This window comes from Thalassophryne amazonica, chromosome 14, assembly GCF_902500255.1.
Source record: "Thalassophryne amazonica chromosome 14, fThaAma1.1, whole genome shotgun sequence".
In the NCBI taxonomy this organism is placed as follows: Eukaryota; Metazoa; Chordata; class Actinopteri; order Batrachoidiformes; family Batrachoididae; genus Thalassophryne; species Thalassophryne amazonica.
This window is the reverse complement of record NC_047116.1, coordinates 64,076,333-64,090,607: the sequence shown is the minus strand read 5'-3', so window position 1 is coordinate 64,090,607 and position 14,275 is coordinate 64,076,333. Positions and strand designations below refer to the sequence as shown.

Sequence of the window (14,275 nt, the reverse complement as noted above, 5' to 3'; positions counted from 1 at the left end):
TGGATGGCATTACGCTGAGCTCTAGTAATACTGTGAGAAATCTTGGAGTCATTTTTGATCAGGATATGTCATTCAAAGCGCATATTAAACAAATATGTAGGACTGCTTTTTTGCATTTACGCAATATCTCTAAAATCAGAAAGGTCTTGTCTCAGAGTGATGCTGAAAAAACTAATTCATGCATTTATTTCCTCTAGGCTGGACTATTGTATTCATTATTATCAGGTTGTCCTAAAAGTTCCCTAAAAAGCCTTCAGTTAATTCAAAATGCTGCAGCTAGAGTACTGACGGGGACTAGAAGGAGAGAGCATATCTCACCCATATTGGCCTCTCTTCATTGGCTTCCTGTTAATTCTAGAATAGAATTTAAAATTCTTCTTCTTACTTATAAGGTTTTGAATAATCAGGTCCCATCTTATCTTAGGGACCACGTAGTACCATATCACCCCAATAGAGCCTTCGCTCTCAGACTGCAGGCTTACTTGTAGTTCCTAGGGTTTGTAAGAGTAGAACGGGAGGCAGAGCCTTCAGCTTTCAGGCTCCTCTCCTGTGGAACCAGCTCCCAATTCAGATCAGGGAGACACACACCCTCTCTACTTTTAAGATTAGGCTTAAAACTTTCCTTTTTGCTAAAGCTTATAGTTAGGGCTGGATCAGGTGACCCTGAACCATCCCTTAGTTATGCTGCTATAGACGTAGACTGCTGGGGGGTTCCCATGATGCACTGTTTCTTTCTGTTTTTGCTCTGTATGCACCACTCTGCATTTAATCATTAGTGATCGATCTCTGCTCCCCTCCACAGCATGTCTTTTTCCTGGTTCTCTCCCTCAGCCCCAACCAGTCCCAGCAGAAGACTGCCCCTCTCTGAGCCTGGTTGTGCTGGAGGTTTCTTCCTGTTAAAAGGGAGTTTTTCCTTCCCACTGTAGCCAAGTGCTTGCTCACAGGGGGTCGTTTTGACCGTTGGGGTTTTACATAATTATTGTATGGCCTTGCCTTACAATATACGAGGGCTGTCAATAAAGTAACGGTCCTTTTTATTTTTTTCAAAAACTATATGGATTTCATTCATATGTTTTTACGTCAGACATGCTTGAACCCTCGTGCGCATGCGTGAGTTTTTCCATGCCTGTCGGTGACGTCATTCGCCTGTGAGCACTCCTTGTGGGAGGAGTCGTCCAGCCCCTCGTCGGAATTCCTTTGTCTGAGAAGTTGCTGAGAGACTGGCGCTTTGTTTGATCAAAATTTTTCTAAACCTGTGAGACACATCGAAGTGGACACGGTTCGAAAAATTAAGCTGGTTTTCAGTGAAAATTTTAACGGCTGATGAGAGATTTTGAGGTGATTCTGTCGCTTTAAGGACTTCCCATGGAGCGAGACGTCGCTCAGCGCTCTCAGCCGCCGTCGTCAGCCCTGTTCAAGCTGAAAACCACCACATTTCAGGCTCTATTGATCCAGGACGTCGTGAGAGAACAGAGAAGTTTCAGAAGAAGTCGGTTTCAGCATTTTATCCGGATATTCCACTGTTAAAGGAGATTTTTTTAATGAAAGACGTGCGGACGGATCCGCGCGTCGGGACACAGCCGACGCGGTGCGGCGGCACAGGAAAAACACCTCCGTGTTGATAACCATTTGTAAAATCCAGGCGGCTTTTGATGGCTTTCAGTGGAGTGAGTATATGAGAAATTGTTTAACAGCAGGACAGTTCCAACTTGTCCTTAAGGCTTCCAGCAGAGGTGTTTTTCCTGTGGCGGAGCGTCGCGGCGGCTGCGAGCCGACGCGCGGACCCGTCCCGCACGGTCTTTCATTAAAAAAATCTCCTTTAACAGTGGAATAATCCGGATAAAATGCTGAAACCGACTTCTTCTGAAACTTCTCTGTTCTCTCACGACGTCCTGGATCAATAGAGCCTGAAATGTGGAGGTTTTCAGCTTGAACAGGCTGACGACGGCGGCTGAGAGCGCATGAGCGACATCTCGCACCGTGGGAAGTCCTTAAAGCGACAGAATCCCCTCAAAATCTCTCATCAGCCGTTTAAAATTTTCACTGAAACCAGCTTAATTTTTCGAACCGTGTCCACTTCGATGTGTCTCACAGGTTTAGAAAAAAATTTTGATCAAACAACGCACCAGTCTCTCAGCAACTTCTCAGACAAGGAATTCCGACGAGGGGCTGACGACTCCTCCCACAAGGAGTGCTCACAGGCGAATGACGTCACCGACAGGCGTGGGAAAAACTCACGCATGCGCACGAGGGTTCAAGCATGTCTGACGTAAAACATATGAATGAAATTCATATAGTTTTGAAAAAAATCAAAAGGACCGTAACTTATTGACAGCCCTCGTAAAGCGCCTTGGGGCAACTGTTTGTTGTGATTTGGCGCCATATAAAAAAATTGATTGATTGAATTTATTGATTACATTTCAAAGTAATCCTACCCAATCTTGTAAATGGTAAATGGACTGCATTTATATAGCGCTTTTCCATCTGCATCAGACGCTCAAAGCGCTTCACAATTATGCCTCACATTCACCCCGATGTCAGGGCGCTGCCATACAAGGCGCTCGCTACACACCGGGAGCAATAGTGGATTAAAGGCCTTGCCCTAGGGCTCTTAGTAATTTTCCAGTCAGGCAAGAAGGCAAAAAGATCATTTGAACCCATGATCTTCTGCACTCAAGCCCAACACCTTAACCACTAGACCACCACCTCCCCAATCACCTCAGGATTTTATTTCATTTATGATCAGGTGTTTTAGCAGGTGATTTCACTGATAAACAGGTGTTTATGTTCAGGGTGAAGCTCATCAGCAAATCCACCTGCTGAGGTGATTGTTTGCAAGGAAAGCCTGCACTGTCTTGGCCCTCGTTGCCCGCCACTGCACTATACTCAATGTGTCTAAATGCACCTTAGGTAGTCTTTGAGCAAAAAGCCAATTTTGACCTCATCTGTACTACCTAAGGTTGTCAAACAATACTTACAATCCAGTCGTTGTGACAAAAGTCAGTTTCAGTTTGCACAGGGGTCAAAAAAGTTCCTCCAATTTTAGTAACAAGTGATGCAGTTTATTAGAAGAGATAATATGATTAATTAATGGAATACTTTTGACTGTGTTGAATGCTTGGTCTCTAAAGTAATGGTCGAAAGAAGTCCATGTCAATTGGATTCGATCGAGAATGTCAACTGTCATATGTAAATTGGATTTGACTGCATACAGTGCTTCCAGAAAGTATTGACATTGCTTCCATTTTTCCACATTTTGTTATGTCACAGCCTTATTTGAAACTTGAATGAATTAATTTATTTTTCCTCAAATTCTACTCACAAACACCCTATAATGACAATGTGAAAATTTATTATTATTATTATTATTATTATTTTTGCAGATTTATTAAAAATCAAAATTTAAGAAATCACAAGTACATAAGTATTCACAGCTTTTGCCACAAAGGTCAAAACTGAGCTCAAGTGCATCCTGTTTCCACTGAATCACCTTGAGATTTTTCTACAGCTTAATTGGAGTCCACCTGGGGTAAATTTAGTTGATTGATATGATTTGAAAAAGCACACAAACTTCATTTTTCCCACATTTTATATTACAGCCTTATTCCAAAATTGAGTAAATTCATTTTTCCCTCAAAATTCTACTTACATTTATTACATTTTTTTAGTGTTTAGTGTAATCACATTTCATTGATTAACATCACTGTGGGCAGATGAATCAGTTAATCAGTGAAATGCCCTGGTGGAGTGAGTGGTTGCTATAAACCAAGTTGAATACCCCTGCTCCACAGAAAGAAATACTGGACAGGGAGGTAAATAAAGACAGTTGACAAATATATACATATACTGCACATCTAAAAACAATCCAAATTTATGCCAAAACAACATGAGTAGAAAAAGTAGCCAAATATCCATGCAAAAAAAAGCAATAAACATAAATCAATCGATGCAAAAACCTAACCATAGGCTGGTGAGTTGGTGGATGTGACATCACACAGCAACAATCCATGCTTTCTAACATGACTTGAACTGAGGTGCAGATTTCACAATTTAAAATAAAACGAATTAAATAAAACTCTAACAGTTTTTACAGTAATTTTAAGTGCTGCAACAGAAATAAGTACCGGTTGGTCTCCTGAGATTTTTTTCCAAGAGCACTCTGCGTAAAGAGCCATCCATCGCTGATTCTTCTATGTGAGAGTGATCACCTATTACACTCCAGTACATCATCCTGCAAGGAAACACAAAAACTCTCTTATACTATGTCCTTATGGATAATTGTAGACAATAAGCATAGTGATTGTGAAACGCTGACTGTCCTTTCTTGGTTTCCATAATGTGTTATAACATGGCCTAAACAGACCTCCAGATTTATTGAACAAAGATGAAAAATAATTGCATATAATATTTACATATTTATTTATAAGCGAGTGAAATATCAGATGGTGATATGTTCAGTGAGAACAATTTAAAAACACACACAAAAAAATTGTTCATATAATGACTTAAGCCCCTGTTACACATAGCCAGATTGTGCAGGAAACAGGCCGACATGGGAAAAATGGTCATAATCCAGATGCAGTCGGGAGGAACAGTCAGCCATGTCAGAACGCAGCCAGACTGATTTGTCCACACCTGTCACATTGCATCCACAGCATATGTAGATTGCACAGACTGCTATCAGATGGCTATAAAAGGTGCTGAAGACTGACCGATGTCTAATGTCTGGATGACAAACAGGGGACTGGAGTAGGATGCAGCGCTGTGTTCTCCCTTCACACAGGACCTGTACTGGACATCAAAGAACAACCAACATATGGACCAGACTCACGCCATACCTATCCAAGCGGGCATTGGTGCGGTCCACCCCACTTCCCATTCAATGACTCATTCATTCATCCTCTTTTTCCCAAGGCTCACTGACCTCACTTGCGTGTGTGTGCGTAGAAGTACTGACATGAGTATGGTGTGTGGGTGTGTGTTTTTCATAATGCCAGCTTTTGATGCTGAATTTTATTGCCAGCTAAACTTCACAGCGTGTGCATGCACACATGCGTGTGCATGCACATGCTGAGAGTGTGCTCTCAGCGGACACAGACACAAAGAGTCTCTTTGCTGAGAGACTCTTTGCTTTGGCTCTCTTTGCTGAGAGTCAAAGGACACCTTTGCTTAAAAGTTTGCAGTGAGCTTTCCCACTATTCATCAGACACAGGTTTTCCAGCAAACTGTAATTTCTTTTTCTTTTTTTTTTCCCACAACGCAACTCTACATGGTGAATTCTGGTTGGATTATCACATAGGATTTATTCATGGCGTCATTGTTTCCAGCATTCCACCACAGCTATGTGCTTCTGACGCACTGCGCTGCAAAATGCTCCTGAAGGTGAGATTCATGTTTCATATGTTGTCATGGCAAAACAGTGCCACGTCATATGTCCGACAGAATTAAATATGATCAAGCAATAATTTGTTTATTACAGTGGTGAGATCTGTTCAGCTCTGAGCCTCTGGCGTGATGTGTGACAGCGTGTGCACCTGCCCGCCAGTTGCCGTGCTGTCACAGATCTGATGGGCACAATATTTCACATTATTCATGTCACCTATGGAGAGGAATATTATCTGTACTGTAAGGTCTATTATGGATATAACAGCCTGTCCAGATCTGCAGCTTCGTGTGCTGTGCAACGCATTGACCCACAGTGGACACGGTGCTTTCGATTTGTTTGCATTGTGTTCATATCGCCTACACATGGACGGCTGCGTGCCACAGCAGTGTTCCTTTGTGCTCCAGGGGGGTGCAGTGGCGGTGGAGATTATAAATGGATAAGTGGCATGTGCAGGTCATGCTGGCAGGCTTTCCCATGCCTGATCCATCTTGAGGTTCCCTCATACGCGTTGAGATTGTTTTGAATCCTGTTTATGCCACCTTCAGCATATGTAAATTGCAGTCAGATGGCGCTCAGACCGCCATCGTATAGGTGTCTCACCTCGATGGCACCCGGAGTGTTTTGAACATGTGCAACACACTTGAGACAGCCGGCCGACTGCGACCAACTGTGTGGAAATGAAATCTGACTCTTTTTGATGTGGGCTGATTCATCATTCTGACACCAGTCTGCATCATTCTGGCTATGTGTGATGGGGGTATTGCAATCATATCCGGTGGTAGTTCACTAGCAGAAACCAGCATTATTAATATACAAAGCAAATTCAAAGAGATCCCTTAAAAAAAGGCCTGTACAAGATAATGCAGGCAAAAATATCTGTTGGAAAATAAATATCTATATATAATATCTGCTGCAAAATAAAAACATTTGGTAAGGGAACTGCCAAACAAAATATTTAAAAACTAATATAACTAAGAACAGTCCTCCAGACAGTGAGCCGAGAAATTTGCTCGACTTTATTGTTGCTTTAATTAAACAATGAGGTAGTTACACCCTTCAAACTAAATTTTGGCAGCTGTTTCATAATAAACTACAAAAGTTCAAGTGGTTCACTGGGGTGAGGATATTAATGTGAAGTAATAAATTATACAGTTTGAATCAAATTATTGTCACCCCTGATTTTACAAGTATATAATTCAGAATATCTTCAAACTGTTTAAAACTAGACAACAGGTCCTGAAAATTTTTGGAGTGAGCTGAAATTTACCATTGCACAAAGGACTCCTGAAAACATTAAAGAATTTCAGCACATAGTAAAGGATCAGAGGCAGAAGCTATAGGCAGACAGGTAGTGCTGTGAATAATCCTGTAAATAATGAATGAAGGTTCTACAGATAAATATTGGTGAAAGGTGGGAATAACTGTTTCTGTAATTCAGCATTATGCATGCCTTTTATTTTCTGTACTGTATTTGTTCAGTAACCTCAGAAAACATATTCTGATTATACAAACTTGATTTATTTGCATTACTTTTGAAAAAAAATAATGTCTGGATTATATGGCAATAATTTTTACCAAGACGGTATCTCATTAAAAAAACAGCAAACTTCAATGTTAAAAAAAAAAACAACAACAACAACATACAATATATTGACCAAAATAACAAACCTGTCTACACTTCACCTCTAAACAATTGTTGCAAACTAAACATTCAGTTAAAAAAAATAAATAAATAAAATGAATGTACAGAACTTACGCTTTGGCTGGGTTGACAGCAATGGCATAAGGCTCTCCTGCTATATCAGTAATCAGTCGTGTGCAGTTTGGTCCCTTCAGCTGTCCCACATTTATGGAGTACCGTAACTTAGTCCAGTGGGCTGTGTAGTAGCTGAACCAGTGCATCCGAGAGTGATCAGTCCAGTAAATGTTGCCTGTGATCCAGTCAGCAGAAACATCCCTTGGACGACGGAAGTCTGGACACTGCAATGCAGTCAAGAAATTTATTCAATGTTTTGAAGTTTAGCAAAACAAATTTCTCAGAAAATAAATAGCTATGAAACAATTAACACAAGTGTACTTTGTGAACCTGTGACCATTGCTAAATGGACTGCATTTATATAGCTCTTCTGCATCTGAATCAGAAGCTCAAAGCACTTTGCAATGATGCCTCACATTCACCCACTCACACACACACACTGATGTCAGGGTGTGCCATGCACTAGCACTCAACTGCAATGGGATTAAGGACCTTGTGGAAGGAGAGTTTATGATTTTCTGTTCGGGTGGGCTTGAACCAAGGATCCTTGTTGGGAAAGTGTAGGAACACAGACCCACAACAGGGGGCGCAAATGAACGGACAATGGAGTAAGTCAAATAACAACGCTTTACTGTTGTGAATGTGCACAACGAATACAACCAATCACAGAAATGGACAACAGTCAATTCACAAAAGTGTCGTGTGGGCAGGCTTGAAGATAGGAGACGCCTCTCCAAGGTAAGACCGGAACCACACGGCTTCCTCCGCCACAGGACCCCGGGAATACTGGAGCCGCCAAGTCCCGAACTCCCAGGTGGCCACTGCCTCTGCGTGTCGGACCTGGTACTGCTGGCGAGGAACAAAGTACAGTTAGATGGGGGCGCGTTTGCACCCAGGACTCCGAACAGCAGGAAAGTTACCTCCACCTCTCGTTGGAACAGTAATCCAAAAAAACTAGCTCAATCCAAAAAGATACACTCTGTTAGCTTCAATACGTTACCTCTCCGGTAGAAACGATATCTCGGCAATGAGGTGGAGATGCCGTCCTGCTGATATACCCCACTGATGATTGCCGTCAGCTGTCTCAGGTGATGGGTGACAGCTGTCACCGAGGCTGCTCCCGTGAGGCGGCGGCACCCTCTGGTGCCTGGAGCCCGCACTCCAGGCAGGGCGCCCTCTGGTGGTGGTGGGCCAGCAGTACCTCCTCTTCAGCGGCCCACACAACAGGACCCCCCCCTCAACGGGCGCCTCCTGGTCCGGGTGGCGACGGTAGAAGTCGGCCAGGAGGGCCGGGTCCAGGATGAAGCTCCTCTTCACCCAGGAGCGTTCTTCGGGACCGTACCCCTCCCAGTCCACCAGATATTGAAAGCCCCGGCCCATCCGTCGGACATCCAACAACCGGCGCACTGCCCAAGCCGGCTCGCCATCGATGATCCGGGCAGGAGGTGGTGCCGGACCGGGTGTACAGAGGGGCGAGGTGTGATGGGGCTTGATTTTCGACACATGAAATACTGGATGGATCCGCAGTGAGGCTGGAAGCCGAAGCCTCACTGCGGCGGGATTGATGACCTTGAGAATTTTAAACGGACCTATGTACCTGTCTTGCAGTTTTGGGGAGGCCACTTGCAGTGGAATGTCCTTGGTGGACAACCACACTTCCTGCCCGGGGCGATACGTAGGGGCCGGGGTCCACCGCCGGTCTGCATGGGTCTTCGCCCTCATCCGGGCCCTCAACAAAGCAGAACGGGCGGCACGCCACACCCGACAGCACTTCCGCAGGTGGGCCTGGACCGAGGGCACACCGACCTCTCCCTCAACCACCGGGAATAATGGGGGCTGATACCCCAAACACACCTCAAAGGGGGAGAGGCCGGTGGCTGATGACACTTGACTGTTGTGGGCGTACTCGATCCAGGCCAGATGAGTACTCCAGGCCGCCGGGTGCGCGGCTGTCACACAACGTAGCGTTTGCTCCATTTCTTGATTGGCCCGCTCTGCTTGCCCGTTGGTCTGGGGGTGATACCCGGATGAGAGACTGACCGTGGCCCCCAGTTCCCGGCAAAAGCTCCTCCAGACATGCGAGGAGAACTGGGGACCGCGATCGGAGACGATGTCTGATGGTATTCCATGCAGGCGGACGATTTGGTGGACCAGGAGGTCCGCTGTCTCCTGGGCCGTTGGGAGCTTCGGGAGGGCCACGAAGTGGGCCGCCTTGGAGAATCGGTCCACTATCGTGAGGATGACGGTGTTTCCGTGGGACGGCGGGAGGCCCGTGACAAAATCCAGGCCGATGTGGGACCAGGGGCGATGAGGCACGGGCAGCGGCTGTAGCAGTCCTGGAGCCTTGCGATGGTCGGCCTTGCCCCTGGCGCAGGTGGTACAGGCCTGGATATAGTCCTGGATGTCGGCCTCCAGGGACGCCCACCAGAAGCGCTGCCGGACAACTGCCACGGTTTTTCGCACCCCTGGATGACAGGAGAGCTTAGAGCCATGACAGAAGTCCAGGACTGCAGCCCTAGCCTCTGGTGGGACGCAAAGTCTGTTCTTTGGTCCAGTCCCGGGGTCCGGGCTTCGTGCCAGGGCCTCCCGGACGGTTCTCTCTACGTCCCAGGTGAGGGTGGCCACGATAGTGGACTCCGGGATGATGGGTTCCGGTGGATCCGACAACTCCGTTTTGACCTCGTCTTCGTGTACCCGGGACAAGGCATCCGATTTCTGGTTCTTGGTCCCGGGCCGGTAGGTGATGCGGAAGTCAAAACGGCCGAAGAACAGTGACCAGCGGGCTTGCCTGGGATTCAGCCGCTTGGCGGTCCTGATATATTCCAGGTTCCGGTGGTCAGTGAAAACCGTGAATGGCACGGACGTTCCCTCCAACAGATGTCTCCACTCTTCAAGAGCCTCTTTCACCGCAAGGAGTTCTCGGTTGCCGACGTCATAGTTCCGTTCAGCCGGGGTCAACCTGCGGGAAAAATAGGCACACAGATGAAGGACCTTATCGGTCTTCCCACTCTGGGACAGCACAGCTCCTATCCCTGAGTCCGAGGCGTCCACTTCAACCACTAACTGGCGACTAGGATCGGGCTGCACCAGAACGGGTGCAGACGAGAAGCGCCGTTTCAACTCCTTGAATGCGGCGCCGCAACGATCCGACCAGGTGAAGGGGACTTTTGGTGAGGTCAGGGCTGTCAGGGGGCTAACAACCTGACTGTAGCCCTTAATGAACCTCCTGTAGAAATTCGCAAAGCCGAGGAACTGTTGCAGCTTCCTACGGCTTGTGGGTTGGGGCCAGTCTCTCACCGCCGCAACCTTGGTCGGATCAGGAGCGACGGAGTTGGGGGAGATGATGAACCCCAGGAAGGACAAAGAGGTGCGGTGAAACTCACACTTCTCGCCCTTAACAAACAGCCGGTTCTCCAATAACCGCTGCAGGACCTGACGTACATGTCGGACATGGGTCTCAGGATCCGGAGAAAAGATGAGTATGTCGTCTAAATATACGAAGACGAATCGGTGCAGGAAGTCCCGCAAGACATCATTAACCAATGCTTGGAACGTCGCGGGAGCATTTGTAAGACCGAACGGCATGACCAGGTACTCAAAATGACCTAACAGGGTGTTAAATGCCGTCTTCCACTCGGCTCCCTTCCGGATCCGAACCAGGTGATACGCATTCCTAAGATCAAGCTTGGTGAATATCTTGGCTCCATGCAGGGGCGTGAACACCGAATCCAACAAGGGTAAGGGGTATCGGTTACGAACCGTGATTTCGTTCAGCCCCCTGTAATCGATGCATGGACGTAATCCGCCATCCTTTTTCCCCACAAAAAAGAAACCAGCACCCATCGGGGAGGTGGAATTCCGGATCAACCCGGCAGCCAAAGAGTCCCGGATGTAGGTCTCCATTGATTCGCGTTCAGGTCGTGAGAGGTTGTACAGCCTACTGGACGGGAACTCAACGCCTGGAACCAAATCAATGGCACAATCATACGGGCGGTGCGGGGGAAGGGTGAGTGCCAGATCCTTGCTGAACACCTCCGCAAGGTCATGGTACTGCACCGGCACCGTCCCTAGATTGGGCGGGGCTCTGACCTCCTCCCTGGCCTGGGAACCGGGAGGAACCGAGGAACCTAAACATACCCGATGGCAGGTCTCGCTCCACTGAACCACTACCCCGGACGGCCAATCGATCCGGGGATTGTGTTTCAACATCCAGGGAAAACCTAAAATCACACGGGAGGTGGCCGGAGTCACGAAAAACTCAATTTCCTCCCGGTGATTCCCCGACACCACCAGAGTTACTGGTGGTGTCTTGTGAGTGATTGGAGGGAGTAGGGAGCCATCTAGCGCCCGTACCTGCACAGGCGAGGTAAGCGCCACCAGAGGGAACCCTATCTCCCTAGCCCATTTGCTATCTAGCAAATTCCCTTCTGAGCCCGTGTCCACCAGTGCTGGGGCCTTCAGGGTTAAATCCTCATAAAGGATTGTAACTGGGAGTCGTGTGGCGATGTGGGTGTGTCCCACGTGAACGTCTCGGCCCACCCCTAGCCCAGTTTCTAGGGGCGGGCGTTGGTGTTTAACCGCTCGGGGCAGTCCCTTACTTGATGCTCAATCGAGCCACAAACAAAACACGCCCCGCGGGCCAGCCTCCTTTGTGTGACCGGTGCCCTAAATGTTGCCCTACTCGTGTCCATAGCTTCGTCAGCAGGGGGGGCTGTAACCGCACGGAGCGCAGGGGCCGTGGAGCGTGGGGAGGGCGGAACGCGGTCGGAACCGGAAGGGAGAGGGACGACGCGTGCCTGGCCACGGCCTTCGTCTCATTCCCGACGGCACTCATTTAACCGATTGTCTAAACGTATAACAAGATCGATAAGCCCATCTAAATCCCGCAGTTCGTCCTTAGCCACCAGGTGCTCCTTGAGGACCAATGACAGTCCGTTTACGAAGGCGGCGCGGAGGGCAGCGCTATTCCAGCCGGACCTCGCAGCCGCGATGCGGAAGTCGACTGCATAGGCAACTGCGCTCCGGCGCCCCTGTCTCATTGACAGCAGCACGGCTGAAGCGGTCTCTCCTCTATTAGGGTGATCGAACACCGTTCTGAGCTCCCTCACAAACCCATCATATGTCAGAAGGAGCCGTGAACTTTGCTCCCAGAGCGCTGTAGCCCAAGCGCGTGCCTCACCACGAAGCAGATTTATCACATAAGCTACTTTGCTAGCGTCAGTCGCGTACATGACGGTACGCTGTGCGAAGACGAGCGAACACTGCATAAGAAAATCCGCGCACGTCTCCACACAGCCTCCGTACGGCTCTGGGGGGCTTATGTATGCTTCAGGGGAAGGTGGGAGGGTTCGTTGGACAACCAGTGGAACGTCGTTGTTACGCACAGGTTCTACGGGAGGGAGAGCCGCAGCGGCGGAGGATGTGAAAACGGGGGTACATGGAGTTTGAGAGGTGCTGCAAAGAGGAATGGGCAAAACTGCACAAAGACTGGTGCGCCAAGACTTGACGCTGTAATTCAGGGGTGGCCAAGTTTGGTCCTCGAGAGCCACATTCCTGACACTCTTAGTTGTCTCCCTGCTCCAACACACCTGAATCCAATGAAAGGCTCATTAAAAGCCTGCTGACAAGTCTTTCATTGGATTCAGGTGTGTTGGAGCAGGGAGACAACTAAGAGTGTCAGAAATGTGGCTCTCAAGGACCGAACTTGGCCACCCCTGCTGTAATTGCTGCCAAAGTTGAATCAACAAAGTATTGAGCAAAGGGTGTGAATTCTTATGTACGAGGTCTGTTAGAAAAGTATTGGACCTTTTTATTTTTTTCAAAAACCATATGGATTTGAATCACGTGTGATTGCATCAGACAAGCGTGAACCTTCGTGCGCATGCGTGAGTTTTTTGCGGAGCGGCTCCACCGCGACCTGCGGTGGAGACACTCCTCTTTCCATGACAAAAACTCCTGTAACAGTGGAATGTGCCGTTCATTTCTAAACTGGACGCTGTCTTGATCCGGTATGTTGTCTGACTAGCACAGGAATTGTGAAAAGACGTGGACATCAGCACTTTTTCAGCACATTAAGACAGACGCGCGCAGGAGTTCCGCGCGTCGCGGTGGAGCCGCATGGTGCAAAGCAACGCCGTGATGAAGCCTTCCAGGACATGTAAGCACTTTTGACACCAGTCGGTGCTGTAAAGCGCTTTATAAATAAATGTTGATTGATTGATTGATTGATGTTGGGGCATGTCCAGCTCATGCACAATCACAATCGGATAATCACACGACTGAAAAGCAACCGGAATCCATCTGAAAGCCATCTCAAAGCTGTCCTGTGAGACCAACACCGAGGTGGTTTTGTCCCGCATAATGAACGGCTCCGTGGCGCGCTTCCACCTGCGCGGCGAGAGCCTCCACCCTGCGGTTCAGGAGGACGTTCTGCTCGGTCATCAAATCTAACCGAGTCGTGAAAGCGGTGAGGATCCGCTGCAACTCACCGATTACCCCTCCTGCGGACGCCTGTGCGCCTTGTTCTTCCATTGGCCGTTCAACAGCCGGTTGACGCCCCTCGGGATCCATGACGCTGGCCGAGATATCCTGTTGGGAAAGTGTAGGAACACGGACCCACAACAGGGGGCGCAAATGAACGGACAATGGAGTAAGTCAAATAACAACGCTTTACTGTTGTGAATGTGCACAACGAATACAACCAATCACAGAAATGGACAACAGTCAATTCACAAAAGTGTCGTGTGGGCAGGCTCGAAGATAGGAGACGCCTCTCCAAGGTAAGACCGGAACCACACGGCTTCCTCCGCCACAGGACCCCGGGAATACTGGAGCCGCCAAGTCCCGAACTCCCAGGTGGCCACTGCCTCCGCGTGTCGGACCTGGTACTGCTGGCGAGGAACGTACTGTATTTTATCATATACAGCAATGGACAATTGTTTTAGGCATGTTTAATGCACCTAAAACAATGGGGAGCAATAAAAAAATAAATAAATAAAAATTAAACCAAGCCATTGTATGATCCTTTTCGACCTTTAACAAGCAGGTCCAGAGGTTCCTCAATGCTCCTGCTGCTAATTTGAGTAAATACATGTTAATGTAACTCAAAATTGCCCATCAAGATGGCTGTTTGA

General features: G+C 47.9%; 1 protein-coding gene across 1 annotated transcript in view; it reads right to left on the bottom strand.

Annotated features, from left to right (window-relative positions):
- lrp1bb (low density lipoprotein receptor-related protein 1Bb) overlaps positions 1–14,275 on the bottom strand; it is a 1,555,752-nt gene that overhangs the window by 169,980 nt on the left and 1,371,497 nt on the right. The window contains exons 78-79 of the mRNA XM_034186395.1: positions 7,143–7,366; positions 4,125–4,231 (exon numbers count right to left, since the gene is read on the bottom strand). Coding sequence (XP_034042286.1) covers positions 4,125–4,231; positions 7,143–7,366 — 331 coding nt within the window. The remainder of the gene's footprint in view (positions 1–4,124; positions 4,232–7,142; positions 7,367–14,275) is intronic.